At 33.4% G+C, this 17,535-nt stretch overlaps 4 protein-coding genes across 6 annotated transcripts; 1 reads left to right on the top strand and 3 right to left on the bottom strand.

Annotated features, from left to right (window-relative positions):
• Positions 1–207: 207 nt before the first annotated feature.
• Positions 208–4,506, bottom strand: LOC138936684 (regucalcin). 2 transcript variants are annotated; one of them, XM_070302291.1, is made up of 6 exons: positions 4,355–4,506; positions 1,969–2,129; positions 1,663–1,872; positions 1,334–1,549; positions 988–1,100; positions 208–573 (listed from the first exon to the last, which is right to left on the bottom strand). In XM_070302291.1, the coding sequence occupies exons 1-6, from the start codon at positions 4,417–4,419 to the stop codon at positions 307–309; spliced, it is 1,032 nt and encodes a 343-aa protein (XP_070158392.1). In that variant the 5' UTR covers positions 4,420–4,506; the 3' UTR covers positions 208–306. The 2 variants fall into 2 exon arrangements, with proteins under 2 accessions (XP_070158392.1, XP_070158393.1); XM_070302292.1 differs by lacking the exon at positions 4,355–4,506 and adding an exon at positions 2,680–2,782.
• Positions 4,507–6,773: 2,267 nt separating this feature from the next.
• Positions 6,774–10,702, top strand: Sec61alpha (SEC61 translocon subunit alpha). The gene is made up of 8 exons (XM_070301113.1): positions 6,774–6,972; positions 7,158–7,225; positions 7,468–7,533; positions 7,617–7,827; positions 7,918–8,175; positions 8,331–8,497; positions 8,704–9,093; positions 9,180–10,702. Exons 1-8 carry the CDS (start codon positions 6,966–6,968, stop codon positions 9,441–9,443), a joined length of 1,431 nt encoding a protein of 476 aa, XP_070157214.1. The 5' UTR covers positions 6,774–6,965; the 3' UTR covers positions 9,444–10,702.
• A 16-nt stretch (positions 10,703–10,718) lies between these two features.
• Positions 10,719–15,129, bottom strand: Omd (integrator complex subunit 5 omd). Its single transcript, XM_070301112.1, has 11 exons — positions 14,778–15,129; positions 14,570–14,699; positions 14,094–14,503; positions 13,853–13,988; positions 13,114–13,783; positions 12,777–13,021; positions 12,497–12,702; positions 12,175–12,321; positions 11,936–12,076; positions 11,592–11,852; positions 10,719–11,503 (listed from the first exon to the last, which is right to left on the bottom strand). The coding sequence occupies exons 1-11, from the start codon at positions 15,000–15,002 to the stop codon at positions 11,282–11,284; spliced, it is 2,793 nt and encodes a 930-aa protein (XP_070157213.1). The 5' UTR covers positions 15,003–15,129; the 3' UTR covers positions 10,719–11,281.
• A 207-nt stretch (positions 15,130–15,336) lies between these two features.
• Positions 15,337–16,726, bottom strand: LOC138936057 (protein anon-73B1). Of its 2 annotated transcripts, none has more exons than XM_070301115.1 (3): positions 16,261–16,401; positions 15,786–15,958; positions 15,337–15,705 (listed from the first exon to the last, which is right to left on the bottom strand). In XM_070301115.1, the coding sequence occupies exons 2-3, from the start codon at positions 15,954–15,956 to the stop codon at positions 15,607–15,609; spliced, it is 270 nt and encodes an 89-aa protein (XP_070157216.1). In that variant the 5' UTR covers positions 15,957–15,958; positions 16,261–16,401; the 3' UTR covers positions 15,337–15,606. The 2 variants fall into 2 exon arrangements, with proteins under 2 accessions (XP_070157216.1, XP_070157215.1); XM_070301114.1 differs by lacking the exon at positions 16,261–16,401 and adding an exon at positions 16,420–16,726 and having other exon boundaries at positions 15,349–15,705.
• Between the last annotated feature and the right edge of the window lie 809 nt (positions 16,727–17,535).

Raw genomic sequence — 17,535 nt, 5'->3', positions numbered from 1 at the left:
TTCTTGTATTAAAGAAGCATCCACAATTATAAATTATTGATTTCTCTTTGTTTCACAGTGTTCACCAACCTTTTAAATAATAAACCACATTTTATATTTTAGGATCATCACAATAAGATAATAGTTTCTAATAATTAATAATTATGTACTCTACTAAAAGACATAATTTTTATACAATTTTCTTTAAAATAAGAAGATATGAAAAAATATTTTTTACAGAAGCAATACTTGAACGTTTTTATTTAACATACAATATTTAAAAATACATGCAAATGTATAAATTTTCATGAGAAGCAAAACATGTCTTCATTCATCTGATTTTTCCTCATCTGATTGCTTTTCGTTCATCACAAACGAATTTGCAAGAATTCCACGAACTCCCAAGCCCTTTACTGCGAACACGGAGCCAGCGTAGGGAGTTTTCTTTCGTTGTTCGGCAGTTAAATTATGGCCCGCAGTAGTCACATACAGAATATCGAGAAGCGGACCACCAAAGGCGACACTAGTTACATTTTCAGCTGGAATCTTAACTTTTTTCAACAATTTTTGTGTTTTTGGATTCACGTGAATGACCTAGATAAAACATTTTCGTAGTCATTATATTTTAATATAATCTTCAGTAAATATTTCATACATTGCATATATTTATTTGATTAGTTGTCAAATTTATGTATCATATATTTATTTATATATATTAAACTAAAGGGAATTCTGAGGTGCTTGAAACATATTAAATAATATCTAGAAAAATATTAATTTTATAAGGAAATATTTTTTAGATCTCCGATAGAATATTTAATGATTGTTGAACAACAACAACTTTGTCACATATAATATCATTTTTTGTGAAAAAAATTACTGTTTAGAGCTATGTATTAATATCACAAATAACAAATCTTTCATTGCACTCTAAATCCATAACCATATATATATGGTTATGGATTTAGAGTGCAATGAAAGATTTGTTATCTATATATATATACTTACATGATGGCCCCCATATACTGCTATCCAAAGATTGCCATCTGTATCTATGGTCATTCCGTCAGGAACGCCTTCTATATTAATCTTATTCAAGTCAAATACAATCCTCTTATTAGCTAAAAATATAGAAACTGTAAGTATATACGTAATTCTTGAAAAAAATTTCTCTTTTGAATATATATATAAATATATGTATATATTTAATACTTTAATATTTTTCATAATTATTTCAATTTTCGGTTACATATAATTTAATTTGTGTCAAAAATTTTTCATTGTTATAATATAATTTATATTTGTACACTTTTCTATAAAGTAATTTTAATTGGAAAATGTTATCAAGCCTTACAGATTGTCCCAGTATTTGGATCATAATCGTATGCTGCAATCTGACGTGTAGGTGAATCAATATAATAGAAAGTATTATCATCGATATTCCATGCTAATCCGTTACTTATTGTAACAGGAGTTATTTCCTTTTTAGGTTTTAATGTATCGTCAATGCGATATAATGATCCCTGATTAGGAGTTACATCTCCATTAAGTTTTTCATTTCCCATAGTACCTATTGGTAATGTAATTGATACATAACAAATAATTATCGCATTAAAAAAAAATACATTTCTATTCATAATATATATATATATATATATATATATATATATTTTTTCAATTTACCAATCCAGAATCTTCCAGATGAATCTACTTTTCCATCATTGACTCTTGTATCACTAGAAGAAGATTCAATAGAAGTCAGTACTTTGAATGGCACCTTCTTCGAATCTTCATCTCCTTCCCAGGTGACAAGAATAAGATCTTTTCCAGAACCTGCTACGAGTTTATCAGATGTATCATCCACAGGTACAACAACACTAACAGGACCATGTCCTAAAGAAGTATTATTTCAGAAATCATAATATTATCTGATATGTAATAAATACAGTGAATTAGGTAATAGTGATATAAAAAAAAGTTCAATCTTACCTACATAGGCACTGGTTACAACACCTGTCGCAGTATCTAGTCTACGTATGTACTGGTTATATATATCAACAAAATACAACTTTTGAGTCCGATGATTCCAATGAGGACCTTCGGAAAGGCCAAAAGGTTCCGTCACTTTCTCTACTCTCATACGAGTTTCCCTATAAATAAATAAATAATACATCACATTCTATATCATGTAAAACTTAAAAACTAATTATTTGCAGGAGATTTTATTCTTTATGTAATATGATATTTATGATTTTTTTTTATTATCTCATCTCATCTTTTCTTTCTTAACTTTAATTAGCAATTTAATTTTGTAGTATCCTCAATCATTTAAGTCAATGAAAATGTCTTTATTGTATAACATTGATCTAAATGAAAGATTGTAGAGTGATTTTGATTGACAACGCATATTAAATTTTTATAATACAAGCAAAATATATAAGAAAATAAAACAAGCGAGACTTGTTCTTTTTAATTGCATTTGCATTTTCTGCATTGGTAAAAGATATACATTAAAAAAAAAAGAAAAAAAGAAGAGGAAATTAAGAAAAAACGCAGTTTTGAAAAAAATTAATCTGTGCCTATATTTCGTATCGCAAGCACTTTTTACACTTTTCTACACTTTTATTCTCTCTTTTGCTTCCTTTCTTATCGCGGAAAAAAGAGGTAGAAAGCGCGCGAGTTACATAAAAAATTGTTTACGTTGTCATTATGTGAGTCCCGTTTGAGAAACCGGTTGCAAAAGGATTCGAAAATCAGATTGTCGGTGAAAAAGCGACAAGCCGCAATTGGACGCGGACGAGCGAGTGTTTAGAATGATGAACAGCTGACGAATTATTTTAACTCGCGAGCAGTGCTGGACGGGGATAATTGCTCCGATTGCTCAAACAAAATGTCAATTACTCCGATGATGACGGTACTGTGTACCAGAAAAACAGGGTCACGGCTATTTAATAAACGCTGATAAACCTGTATGTACGATAAAACTGATATATATATATTATTTTAAATCGAAGAGTTATCGACGATCATGCTTCGCGTTACATCACATTTCAAAGCTTTGTAAAAATACATTTATAAATAGCAACAGTATACATTGTATATATATGCATCACAACATATTTCGAAATAAATATTAGAAAAATTGTGAAAAATTCGTAATGCAAAATATTTTCCAAAGTTGAAAATCCTAGGAAAATAAATGAAGATATCGCTTAAAAATAGTATGTAATACATATATTAATATAATAATAATACTTTTAGTGTAATTCAATACTCTTCTTTTTAAACGAAATAAAAATGTGTTATTTTGATATTACGACATTTAAAAAATACAATAACATAATACTCTTTTTTTACATCAGATACAAAATATTTTAAGATATGTTTCTTGGAATAATATATAGCAGCAATATTAAAAATATTAAATTTATAAATTACAGGATACAGATATATAGATGTTATATAGAGTATGGATGTCATATATTACGCCTAGCAGATGTAACGAGGTATTAATATTTCTAATGGAATATTGGGTACAAATGGCGATGCTTCTGCAGGCAAAAGAAGCGGAAAAGAAAATGTGCAAAAAGAGATTGTCTATATCATCTCCTCTCTATTTGTCTGTTTCTACCAGATAAAAACAAAACTCGTAAAAGTCATTCGAGGAAAATTACGAGCTTTGAAAGAGATTTTTTTCAATATCAAGAAATGATTTGTCGCAGTGATATGGATTTTTGCAAAATTTATTTATATGATAGCAATATAAATATTTTTTGATAATGTGTATTAGACATATATTGTTGTTAATAAGTTATAGTTCAAGCAATTTGATTCAATCGATCTTTATAATCAAAGTTCAATCGATTATCGGTCCCTCTTCCTTTCTCTTTCTATTATAATTATCAGTTAAAAAAATAACAGTTAAGAGATAACAGATTAACAGTTAATAGATATAACAATCAAATTTTAGTTATCTATATCTATCTTATCTTAATTAATCTTCTGGAAATATTTTTATCTATATAACTAGTAGTCTAGTAAACAATCTATAAATAGTAGTTTATACTTTGATAAGTGATTTTCTTTCAAACTTAGTTTTTCTTACAACTCATTTTTATCAGATAATTTCTGGATTTTGTTACTACACATACATACACACACAAACGTACACCACGACGCTATTATATTATTTCTAGCGTTTAATCAAAAAATTTAAATATTTGTTTATACAAATTTGTTTCTGTTTTTCATTATTTTGACATTAGATGAAATATTACTTTATATACGCGGCGCGTTATGTTGCGTGTGCCAACTTTTTTTATTAAAAATGCGTACGCGATTCATCGATTTATAGAAGCCATGTCCTTTCACTTACCCGCTATGAATAAGAACGATGAGAACGCACGTCAAGGACACATATTTACAAATTGCATTTCTCATGATGTTCTATATATCTTATCGTACTGTTTAACTCAAAAGTATAATTCTCTCTCTTTCAGGATAAATGAGAAAGAACGAGTTAGACTTAAACGCACCGGCTTATATATATATAGACGTTCCCACCTTCACTGATTTGATCGAAACCTGCGAGGGGAGTTTCACTCTTTAACGACGAATACATTTTGACGTTAATAGATAGTATCGCTTGACGTAAATTTATTGACAAATTATTTTATCTCGCTTTTCTGACAATAATTCGCGAAACTAAATTGCGTGAATCGTGTAATTTAATGGCACATGAAAATATAAAATAGTTTTTAACGCGATCGATATTACTTAAGATAATAATCTTTGATAAGAAAAGGTTACAGAGTAATCAGCTATGATGATTTATCGTAACGTAAAAATATATATTACTCAATCTTCTGTCATTAATTGCAGGAAAAAATATTTTTGGAGAAAATGTTTATTTACTCTGTGCGTATAGGCAATATATGATTTACAGTCGTACGTCTTTTTCTTTATTTATATATTTACAAATTGTTTTTACATAGCGAATGATAACAGGATAAAATATGTCTAGACACATTCGTAAATATTATCGAATTACATTATGAAATATGAAATGCATTGTTTGTTTATAGATTTAGATAGGATAATATTAAATATTATCTCCAAAAAGGTTTTTTGTCTAAGTATATTGCAATCTTATAAAATACATATATTGTAAAAAAATCTCTGTAAAATGTAGAAAAAGATAAGTAAATTAAGAATAAATTTTGACGAAATTTAAAATTTTACACGATTTGTAAAGAATTATATGAAATATCAACAATATATAGGCAACAATAATATATTAATGCCGAAACAGTATTAATGCACATTCATATTAATGTACACTCATAAAAATATACATTTGGACGATCATATACAAATGCACAAACATGAAATTATACATGCATTTGTGTAGATAAATAGAAGTAAGATAATAAAAGTGACAAATTAATCTATTGCAGTAAATCATTAGTTCCATAGGTTTTCTGCATAAAATATGAATCCTTGACCGATATGTACGTATATTCAATCATGCGAATACGGAAGAAAGCAAAATTACGTAATTTTTACTATGCAATAGTTTCGATAATATGTAAATTATTCTTATTTTTACTAGCAATATTTATGTTTCGTAGATAAGATTGCAACATCTAGAAACTAGTGCATGCATTAGTTTCTTAAAAATTTCAAAATGTTTGAAACATTTCTTAGTTTATTTTATTCATAATATTGCAATATTTCTAGAAATGCGGTACAAAAGCCCCAAATCTGATGAGAAAATATTTTAATTCATGGCAATAACAATCTTAACGATATCTATACTCTAAGCACCTTTATTTAAGTGAAATAGAGACATTTAAGTAAATGACTAGGCAAATGCTTTACAGGAGAGTTAAAAAAAATATATAAATATAGGATGAATTTTTTATACATTCAAGAAAATCAGATTTTTAAAACATAAGATTTACATATTCCTCAAAGGTCTGTATTCATATAGTTTGTTTTTATATTCAAGATTGTCTTTTAAATGATTTTAAGCTTTTATTCAATGAAATGACTGTATAGCATTTTAAGATAATCTTGAATATAAAAACGGAATACGAATACGGATCTAAATGAAGATGGGCCTTTTAATCACAAGCACAGCCTTTATATCTATAGCTAAATTTAATTAAACATACGTAGCTTCAATTTTACAACGTCTATCGATATGCAACCCATCCCATATGTTGCTGCAAAAAAACGGCGATATCAGAGTGAAGTCGCGACTTTGACAATTGCAAACTCGTGTCAGTCGCGTCGATATATCGGCTTATTTTTACGCACACATAAATCAAATGTAATATCAATAAAATATCAGTGTCAAATGTAATAAGATCTTATATGGCTCCGTTTGATCGATTCTCTAAAAGTTATTTAAAAAATTTTGAACAATATTAATTAAAAAAAGAGTGAAGTAAGAAAGAAAGAGAAATGTCTGATGTATATAAATACGATTATATGAAGGTAATCAAGTAATTTATATAAGTTAATACAATTTGAAATATATAATTTATATAATTTAATATAATTTAAAATACTGTAGCGTTTATTACATTGCTCTATTTGCCGCCGCTATGTCGTGCATGCGCGAAAAAGGAAGCCCATCTGTCATTCTTTTGACGTCAATCGCGCACAGCTGACGCGCGTGGCAGACTGCGCCATCTGACATCGACGATGACAGGCGCGTGGAACGAACGAGTGGAAACGTGCCGGCCAACATCATCAGGTCACGTGACACTGGTATATTGATACGTGTCGGCGGGGTGAGCCACGACTCTGTTACGCTTTGCCAGTCGAGCGTATACGCGGCCGTATTTTCGTTCGTTTTATGACAGAGAAGGAGAGAGAGCAAGAGCGTATTCTCGTGGCTCTCGTGTGATTCTCGTGATCCTGTGAGGGACGGTCATTCGATACGTAGTGCTAGCTAGCCGCTTCAACGTCAAGACAAGATGGGATGTGAGTAAATTCGTTTATCAATCAAAAATATCCTCGCGTACTTTGCGTTTGCCGCAACCTCTCGTACGCGTGTAACCTCTCTCGCACGCACATCGTATAACATATTGTTGGCGATGCAAATTGCTCGACGTATGTGCGTTTCCGTCTGTGGTTATCTAAGTCGTCTTTTCTCTTTCTGCTTTCAGTCAAGTTTCTCGAGGTGATAAAACCGTTCTGCAGTATACTGCCGGAAATAGCGAAGCCACAACGAAAGGTAAGATCGCGCGAACTATTTCTGTCTCTCTCTCGTATTTACAGTTTCGTGTACCGTTTTTCCTAAATTCCTCGATTATCTGGTGTGTATAAAGTTTAAGATCGGACCAAATACTTTCTACCATCTGTTTATGACGCACGTCTATAACATTATAATATACAATACATAAAGTTATTCCTGATTTAATAAGGAAGAAAACCTTTCTCTGATATAAACTCATTACAATTATTGTTCTTCCACAGATTCAATTTAGGGAAAAGGTATTATGGACGGCGATCACATTGTTTATCTTTCTAGTATGTTGTCAGGTAAATTAATAAATCAATAGTGTTGAAAGTTAATTTAACGTTTTATAAATAAATGCTGCTATACATAATCTTGTTATTTTCAGATTCCATTATTTGGTATTATGTCTTCAGACAGTGCGGATCCATTTTATTGGATCCGTGTGATACTTGCGTCAAACAGAGGTACATTGATGGAATTGGGTATCTCGCCGATCGTTACCTCCGGTCTTATTATGCAACTGCTACATGGTGCAAAGATCATCGAAGTCGGTGATACACCAAAAGATAGGGCGTTATTTAATGGTGCACAGAAATGTAAGTATATTGGTTAAGTTTACTAAATTACTATATTATTATTAAATTTAAATGTTAAAGTCATAAATATTATTTATCTTTTTTTTACAGTGTTTGGCATGGTTATTACTGTTGGTCAAGCTATTGTTTATGTAATGACTGGAATGTATGGAGATCCAACTGAGATTGGAGCTGGAGTTTGTCTTTTGATTATTATCCAATTGTTCGTCGCTGGACTTATTGTATTATTATTGGATGAGCTTCTTCAAAAAGGATATGGATTAGGAAGCGGAATATCTCTCTTCATTGCTACTAATATTTGCGAGACTATTGTTTGGAAAGCATTCTCACCAGCCACAGTTAACACTGGTATGTTTTTATTCTTTATCAAAGAAAGATCACATAATATATAGAAATATTGCTCTTGAAATATTTAAACTTTAGTATACTATTTATTATATTATAATAATAACTGATTAAAGTTATATATATATATATATATTGTTTTTTTTTATATTTAATAGGTCGTGGTACAGAATTTGAAGGAGCTGTAATCGCTTTGTTCCACTTGCTGGCCACCAGACAAGACAAAGTCCGTGCCCTCCGAGAAGCATTTTATAGACAGAATCTTCCAAATCTGATGAATCTTCTCGCCACTATTCTAGTGTTTGCTATTGTTATTTACTTTCAAGTAAGTTGAAGAATATTGATATAATCTAATAAATGTTATATTGTGCATGAATAGCTAAACTCGAAATTAAACCTATAATTTTTTGCTTGTCAGATCGATTACTTTTATCATTAAAATATTCAAGGCGTGCGCATTAATTTCTGACGTTCCTTTGCACATGTTTTATTGTGATGATGATTTTATTCAATATTATATTTTATTTTTAGGGCTTTCGTGTAGATCTTCCGATCAAATCTGCCAGATATCGCGGTCAATACAGCAGCTATCCGATCAAATTATTTTACACCAGTAATATCCCGATCATCTTGCAATCAGCCTTGGTATCCAATTTATACGTCATCTCTCAGATGTTAGCCGTTAAGTTTCAAGGAAATCTTATAGTGAATCTGTTGGGCGTTTGGTCGGATGTCGGTGGCGGTGGTCCCGCCAGATCGTATCCAGTCGGCGGATTATGTTATTACTTATCACCACCAGAATCAGTCGGCCACATCGTTCAAGATCCCGTCCATGCCGTACTCTATATTCTCTTCATGCTTGGCTCGTGCGCCTTCTTCTCTAAGACGTGGATCGAAGTTTCTGGAAGCTCGGCGAAGGATGTCAGTACAAGTTTTTCACTAAAGGACAATATAAATCTTTTCGATATATTGTAAAAATCAATAATACTTATCGTTATCACTTACAGGTTGCTAAACAATTGAGAGAACAGCAGATGGTAATGCGAGGCCACAGAGACAATTCCATGATTCGCGAACTGAATCGGTATATTCCGACCGCTGCAGCATTTGGCGGACTGTGCATTGGAGCTCTCTCTGTTCTGGCGGATTTTCTGGGCGCGATTGGTTCCGGTACCGGTATCTTGCTCGCTGTCACCATTATATATCAATACTTCGAGATTTTTGTTAAGGAGCAAAGTGAAATGGGTGGCATGAGCACGTTACTTTTCTAAACTTAGTTCAACTATAGATTTGAAAAGTAAACTTTTTTTAATTCTGAAGAACTACATAATTTATTGTAAGATAAGAGAGTTTGGTCGAATTGGCAGTTTTGTGTATATGTATGTGTGTATGAAAGTGCATGTGTATATGTGTGGTGTGTGTGTGTCAAGCTCATGGATGTAGACATACTAACGCCAATCGAATTTCCCTCCCCCTTTTCGCCCGCGTTATAGATAAAATCGCACATATTTAACTTACGATTGTATATTGTTGATTCTATGCTCAAAAGATTACAATGTGTCAGTGACTTTCCAAAAAAAAAAAAAACAAAAAAAAGAAAGAAAGGAAAAAGTTACATGTACTTCTTTTATAGGATATATTAATGTGATTATTGAGACACGATATATTTTCGGATCTATCCAGAAAATAATACAATTATTTTATGTTACATTTATGAGATCTTGGTTTATGCATTATGAGACTGTACTCTTTATTTTTACATTAAACATTAATAATGCTATGCAAACTGTACACAAACCATTAGCCTGATAAAGGCAAGAACATATTGACAGAGTGTAGAGAATAAGAACTTAGACATACAACAGTTAAAATGCTCGCAAAATACAGATGCGGAAGATATTTCGCAAGATATGACGCGATCAATAATATCTTTCGTACAATAAGCAGTATGTACATAGTAAGAAAATAATTGAATAATTCCAACATTTTTTACTAGCGTTTTTTGGGCTCTGCAACATGACAAAGAGCCGCGTCAAGACTCAATTGCATATATATATATATATGAGTAAAATTGTGACGTTTATATTAATTGAACCAATATATTATTATGAATATAGTCATTTCAGTCAGGACGAGACACCCACCTAGGGTATTCGTACAGCAATTCGAACAGCGTTCGTTCATCTTGGGTACCATTCATTCCTATATCGATAATAATACGAAGTAAGTTAATATTTGTTTTTCGTATATATATACATATATGTATTTAGGAAAAAAGAAGAGAATATGCTTTTATAAATATTAAAAACATATCTTTTTTTTTTTTTCGTTTTCTTCGTTTCATCCCTCTTCAAACATTTTATCGCGTTTTGTCGATTATGTTATGCGTGATATCTCATTTCGTCATTCATTTAATGATATTGTCCCAAAGTCGCGTAAAATGAATTTCTATTCATTGTCATTAATCGAGAATAATACAACGCACCTGATCGATTACACCATTAAGAAAAAAAGATTCATGTATTGTGTAATATTATATATATATATATATATATATATATATATAAAGCAGAATGTATATACAAGAAACTCTAGTAAAAATTACTTCCTATTTTATACAATCCGTAATTGTGTCGTTTTCTACTTTATACGTAGAATTGTTATAAGAGATATATGAATTATAGCTATTGTTATAGAATATCAATATGTATAACAGGAAGAAGAAAAAAAAACACTAAATATACTTATTGTCAATACATGAAGTTTTTGCGAAAATATTTAAACTTAATATTTATACACATACACATGTGTATATATAATATATATATATAATCTTGAAAAATATGTTATATAAAATAATACAAATCTCGTGAGTCTCTTCTCATAAAATAGATGCATTTTGATAATATTTTCAGTTGGTGCACACATGCATTATTTTGATTTAGTATTATATCAAGTTTTCCAATCATCATATATATCAAATTATAATTTAATGTTATTTCTGTCAGGAGAATGCTATTTACAAGTGTGTCGTGTAATTATATATTAATTAAAATCAATTTAAATTTCCATTCGAGATGTATTCTGTTTCTCTTTCTCTTTCTGCATTTTACTTATTTTCATTATAAAATAATGTCAAGTATAGAGATCCTAAAGTGTGAATATTCGCCAGCAATACTAAGCGGAGAGTATCTGTAAAGCGTGCATTGGGCAATGATGTATCGATATCTCTCCAAGCTATATTAGCGCCTTCGCTCCGCGTAAATAACGCAGGAGACGGTACGTTCTCGCGCATGTACGCCCATAGGCATTCCCTCATTATCGTATTTATCTGGAATGCAAATTGGAATCATTTATCAAATATATCTTACTGAAATAACCCCGCTCCCCCTCCCGATTACAGGATCGAGAATGTATACCTGGTGCGGCTGTAAAACAGGCAGAATGTCCCTAATACTCGCCAATGGCGGCGGTAATAATTGACCAAGTGCCATTATATTGACGAGCGAGACACCTTCCTCCGTATTCCAATTAGCCATCACGGTTGCGGTGATGCCTCTCAGTAAAACGGAACAATACGCTAACGCCGGTCTGTACCAGGCGGTTAATTCTAGCAAGGTCCATAGTAGAGGTACGTCCTTAAACTTGCGACGAATTTGCAAATCCCTCTCTATCGTCACCTGTCACACAATTGAAATCGTTATTTTATTGTATTGTAACAAACGGGTTAATAGAAGGTTTCAGCTGAATATTTGAGAATTACCTTTGTAAACTCTTCATCAGGCCATGGAAGGCCATTGTACATAACGTCAGGAGACACTAATTCGACCAACAACAAGCTAACCATTGTCAGAGCATCCAAGTTGACAGGATATCGATCTGATTCCTGGTTGCTGCAACAAGCCTAAAAAAATATTCAAACTGAAAGTTAAGCTGTTTAAAGCGATACTCGTCAATCTAGCAGAAGCATATGATAAATTGCTTTGTCGGATTTCTCTTTACCTTTATGACATCCATTAATAACATTTTGTTTAAAGCTAAAGTTTCCTTATCGACCGAATTCTCAGGAGATAGTCTCCGCGGACCGTGTCCTATTACACCGGCATGAAATACCGATGAATGTCGCTGTGCTAACATAGTGCTCGTCACCTGCGAATGGAATCATTTAAATTCTATATATCTTCATATATCAAATCGATTCGATATTAATATGATGTCGTAACAAGTACGAAACATGTACTTTTTTCGAAACATATCTTTCGTATGTTTTATAAGATATATTTTTTAAATCATATTTATACTCTGTATACTCTTATATACACACTTGTTTATGATTCTGATGTAACAATAACGGTTCCTCGAAACGGGGCTCAAATTTCTCCTTTGCTCCAAAGTGCTTTGCCTGCTCATTATTGATACTGTTCCCTAATAGTTCTCTGAGCGCCAGTACTCGAGCGCAAGGAGAATAACATGTTAAATCTTTCAATAAGTGACAAACCATCTTCACTCCTTGTTCCTTTTTTATGATATCTAAGTGGAACAAAGTGGATTATCTTGTATATTGTTACTTAGAGAAATGAAAGACATTAGACAGTTTTATTTACCTGTTTGTGCAATGCACAAGAAGAAATACTGGATGACTACTCTTGTCAATTTCAGTACAAGTTCCATATTGAGAATATAATCTTTCTCGGGGGTGCTTAACAGATCCAATAGAGTAATAATATCGTTCGCCAAGTCAAAGTTGTCGGTTTTCATCAACAAAGAAGATATTTGATACAAATTAGATCTGAGGGCTCTAGTAATCATTTTCGATTGTAATATCGGCGACTTATTCGATTTTTCCCACCTAAATGAAATATAGAAAAGAGATTATAATTATTATATTAAACTATATATAAAAAAATATACATAATTATCGAAAATATTATTGACACTTGCTTTAACATTATAGTAAGATTTTTAAATAACTGTCTCGACTCTTCCTCATTTATGACATTTTTATAGTATATCTCTCTAAGCGCTTGTTCTAAGATCTGTGTAAGATAATCGTGACTAGCGAGGATGTTTTCGGTTCCAGATTTGTTCGCAGGAAACAGTACGATGTTGTTAGTGATAAGACGTATCAGGGCTGCGAGATGAAACATCGTTGGCGCCTTCACCAGCATGTGGGATGCCATAGAAACGACTATGTTTGGACTTTGACTTCTCAGAAAGCACAACAGTCTAACAGCCGTTTGCACGCGCAATGGATTAGGATTCAATAACATTGGCACTATCAGCGATATCTCCTGTTTGATAGAACTCAGGAGAGCGATATTGGCGGACTGTGGTCCGTGCGTTCTCAACAAAAGATCTATTTCTTGTAAAATCAGTTCTAGTAACTCCCGACAAATATTTGTCACACCTTGCGTCGCGTTAACACTGTGATAACCGACGTTACTCGTGTTTAGACTCGTATCTAGCAGTATATTGATTATTTGCGATGCGCCCTGCTCGCATCCTAACGCCAAGTGCACTGTCAAGTCTATTAATGCTGCTGGTTGATTGTCAAAGTATTTACACCAATCTGCTGCAAACAACGCCAAACGCGGTATGACGTCGGGTCTCACTATAATAAAATTTATATAGTTAATCATATAATTCACTATAAAAAATATAATTTCTACTAGAGACTTACATGTTTGTAACACATTGCTGGTCATCGCTTTCAAAAGAGTCTGCGAAAGTGAAGCTAAATTCAAAAGAAACGGTACCGTGGCTAATTTCTGGCTTTTAATATCCTCATCAAAATTCGCATCTTCATCTAAACTCCACTATAACAATATTATTGCAAGTATATTAATAAATTTTTAAGTCAAATATAATATATGCCTGCTTATTTTTAGCAACAACACTCAATATAATCCATCGGAGCTTGCCTCAAACAAATCTAGCAGTGCTTTTCTAATATCTTGAAAATGGCTACCCGCCAAATGTCCCAATATGCCAACAACAGAATTCAACTTTGGATTTTTAACATTATGTTCATAGCCCATAGAGCAAAAGTCTTTCAATCCACACGATAGCACCCTAGTAATCACAGTATTTGGAAAACAGCTTCCTACATGAGCAACCACCCAATCAAAATATGGGCTATGCAGCACGCTGGTATCTAACAATGCCTTGATACAAGACTCTGTGTCGGAGTGCATAAGGCATTGTAAACATTGTGCCGTAATGTCTATCAGAGTTCGCGTTGCACGGCATGACATCCATTGCTGTAGAAAATCATTGATCCCAGCATCAACGGGCAAATTGCGACGTTTTGAATAATCGGAGGATACTTTGCCTGCGAAAAAAATATGTCGTTTAAAATTGTATTTCTCTTCTGTTCGACTGTACATCAAATATATACCGAGTAGGTCCAACGACCATGCTGATATAATAGGCGCCCACGCTTCTGGGTTTCCATTTATGAAACTGCTCAGAACAGCGTGAATCTCTGCTATAATGCTCTCTTCGGGTATTGATATATTTTGATTTGTCTGCAAAAATTATAATTTATCTTATTATTACATATTATTCTTCATATCACATGTGAATGAAATGTGTTGCTGACATACCTCGATCTGACGAACATATTTTGACACTGCGGTGAAAAATACATTGCAAAAATATTCAAGTACGGCGTCCCTTGCCGCGGGTACAGTTTTCAGCAGAAATAACGCCGTACGTGTCACATCTTGCGTGTTTGCGCTATGAGAAGACCTGGATATGGCACCGGAGATAAATTTTCTAACCTCGGCCAGAATGTCCTGAGGCGATAAAGTCGTTGTATTGTGCAGCATTCTCGAATTATCTATAATAATGCTTCAATTATAAGACATCGGCCAATTATATGCGTATTTCCGATTTAATTTAATTGAATTAAATTCATCATATGGCCGTGTTAAAAGTAACGTGGCATTCTCGATTAAGAGGTTATGTTTTAACAGATATATATATATATATATACAGGGTGTTTAAAAATATCTGTATCTACTTTAGCGTGGAAGAAAATTAACTTATTTTTTTCGCGGGACAATTTTTATTTACAAAATCCATTAATAACTCTTTCACTTCATCCTTGATTATATCTTAACACTATTTCTTTTTTATAAAAATATAAAATAATTATATTAATTATTATATACGCACACAAAAATAATAGGAATAGAGTACAATATGTGGGATATATAAGATTAAAAACATATATTTAAGAAATTAATATTATAAAATTTCTTCCAACACTAACTTATATATATATATATTTCAGATATATATAACGCGGAAGGAATTATGTATTCTTGGAAGTGAAAAACCAATCTTCAAATGGTCGTAAAATGTAAGTATACAAATGTAAAAATAGATAAATTAGAGAATGTAAAACTCGATCGTTGCAGAAAGAATGTCTTAACGCCTCTTCTTCTTTTCTTGCTTGCGTGGTCGATGAGGTCTTCTTGGTGTTACTTGAGGACTGTTTTCAGAACATTCTACATCACTTGGATCGTCCTGCAATTGTAACAATTATTGCAGTAGGTATAAAGAAGAAATTACATCCTCAACAATCTGAAATAATCGCAAGATGATACCTTCAAAGCTGCCACACCATCGGATGGACCTGCCTGATATATCACTATGGACAACAAGCATATTATTTGGAATACTGCACCAACATAGAGGCCAAATCTCAACAATTGCTCAAATAAAGTTTCCTCTGCTGGCAGTAAAAGGCGTTTGAACTGTGGATCTGTATCCGCCATTTCTGCATGTGGAAAAAATATAAATTAGATGATAACTTTCACTTATACTATAGAGATGAGGTAAAAAGTTTATTATATACTAAAGAAGATAATATATTTATAAGTTATGTTTCAAACAAATGTATAAAATGATTATTCTTCATCGAACAAATTGCAATATGTATTGTGTTATAATCTGTTATATCTGTTACTTTAACTATATCGAAATATCATATCTCGTTCGAACAGAATCGCGGACGCATTCGTAATGATTCGAAAAGTGTCCCGTTTATTCGTGAATTCAATTTCAAAACTCTTGACGCACTATTATTTTTTTCCGTGTTCTCTTTATCCCCAACGACATTCCATTCTCTTATCCCGTATTCTTTCTTTTCTCGTTCAAGGGATCTCTCGCGGTTCTTTCGAACGATCAACTATATCTCGCCAATTGCCAACAAGGGCAATTTCTAATTGACAATAATACCTGCTCAATCGCGTCGGTACATGGTGTTCCGCTATTGTTTATGGGTGTTAGAGATATATATATATATGTGAAGGGAGGGCGAGGAAATCAATAACAAGCGATCGGCGACGATCGCCGTGTTTCGCGCGAAGCGACAAATAGTACTATCATTGCGATGCGCAACGCTTTTTTTCGGCAACTGTCATCGTCGCCGACAATCGCGACGTATTTCGTAGAACGACGATAGGAGTTTCGATATTTTTCTTTTTTTTTTCAAGATTGGCGAAGTACATAACAACATACAATCGGAGTCGCGGTTGCGCTCTCTCCGCTTACGCGCCGAATTCAGCCGAATACACTCGGCTCGGTTCGGTTTCGTCATCTTCCCCTCTACCCTTTCCCTTAATGTTGGTAGCGCATGGCGATCGTACCTACCGCGCTCGCCGCCGGATGGCGCTACGCGCGACCGTCGCGACATCTACCAGCGACTGCGAGTAGGCTTAGCCAGCTGGAGCATCTGTCATCGACTTGAATTTACACGCGAAAGATTTCATTTCACATCATTGTTCGTCGCGTGCGTCTCGAATTTGTATTTTTATCGCGCTAGCCTAGAGTTTCGTAAATCGTAATTTTCGACGAAAGAACGACGTCGAAGTCGAGACGACACGAAAATATCGCGCATGGGCGGATCCGATCGATTCGAATCTCGCGCGGCGCGACGAAAGCGCCGGAAAGTGAGCTGGGTTCGAGGCTCGCTCGCTCGCAAGTCCGTGGATGTGAACCTTTGTTTTGTACATTTGCACAAAAGTAATGGCTACCACATCTAGTTTTCGAGTAATGTTTTCCGCGAAGAGCCCGGATTCCCGTGTTTATCGCGGTATTTAATAACGCAAGATTGGCTTGCGCAACGCATCGGCGTCGGCCGAGATGCGTGCGGTATCTATACACGAGTTGTTTCGACTGCCTTAGTGTCATTTTCGTCGAAAAATGCCTGTGTTTACATCCGAATTGCGACCGAGCTTCTGTGTTCCTGTCACATTAAGGTAAGCGACGCTTTCGCGGATCATAAATGTCCGGCAGTGCGACGGGGTCCGGATCGCGGAGAGCTCGTCCGTGGAAACGCCACCGAGTAGATAT

Source organism: Polyergus mexicanus, unplaced genomic scaffold, assembly GCF_030449975.1.
Source record: "Polyergus mexicanus isolate NDT 795.1 unplaced genomic scaffold, iyPolMexi1.0 SCAF_9, whole genome shotgun sequence".
Classification (NCBI taxonomy): domain Eukaryota; kingdom Metazoa; phylum Arthropoda; class Insecta; order Hymenoptera; family Formicidae; genus Polyergus; species Polyergus mexicanus.
The sequence above is the reverse complement of the archived record's forward strand: the minus strand, read 5'-3'. Positions and strand labels throughout refer to the sequence as shown.

Excerpts from the sequence above, each read along its gene's own strand:
- LOC138936057 (XM_070301114.1), bottom strand. The coding sequence starts at position 15,956 with ATGGCGGATACAGATCCACAGTTCAAACGCCTTTTACTGCCAGCAGAG. Across the intron at positions 15,706-15,785 it reads ATGGTGTGGCAGCTTTGAAG|GACGATCCAAGTGATGTAGA; the intron begins GTATCATCTTGC and ends TTACAATTGCAG.
- LOC138936684 (XM_070302291.1), bottom strand. The coding sequence starts at position 4,419 with ATGAGAAATGCAATTTGTAAATATGTGTCCTTGACGTGCGTTCTCATC. Across the intron at positions 1,873-1,968 it reads TGTAACCAGTGCCTATGTAG|GACATGGTCCTGTTAGTGTT; the intron begins GTAAGATTGAAC and ends ATACTTCTTTAG. Across the intron at positions 1,550-1,662 it reads ATCTGGAAGATTCTGGATTG|GTACTATGGGAAATGAAAAA; the intron begins GTAAATTGAAAA and ends CATTACCAATAG.
- Omd (XM_070301112.1), bottom strand. The coding sequence starts at position 15,002 with ATGCTGCACAATACAACGACTTTATCGCCTCAGGACATTCTGGCCGAG. Across the intron at positions 13,784-13,852 it reads CAGCAATGTGTTACAAACAT|TGAGACCCGACGTCATACCG; the intron begins GTAAGTCTCTAG and ends ATTTTATTATAG. Across the intron at positions 13,022-13,113 it reads AATCTTACTATAATGTTAAA|GTGGGAAAAATCGAATAAGT; the intron begins GCAAGTGTCAAT and ends TATTTCATTTAG.
- Sec61alpha (XM_070301113.1), top strand. Across the intron at positions 8,176-8,330 it reads ACCAGCCACAGTTAACACTG|GTCGTGGTACAGAATTTGAA; the intron begins GTATGTTTTTAT and ends TATATTTAATAG. Across the intron at positions 9,094-9,179 it reads CTGGAAGCTCGGCGAAGGAT|GTTGCTAAACAATTGAGAGA; the intron begins GTCAGTACAAGT and ends TATCACTTACAG.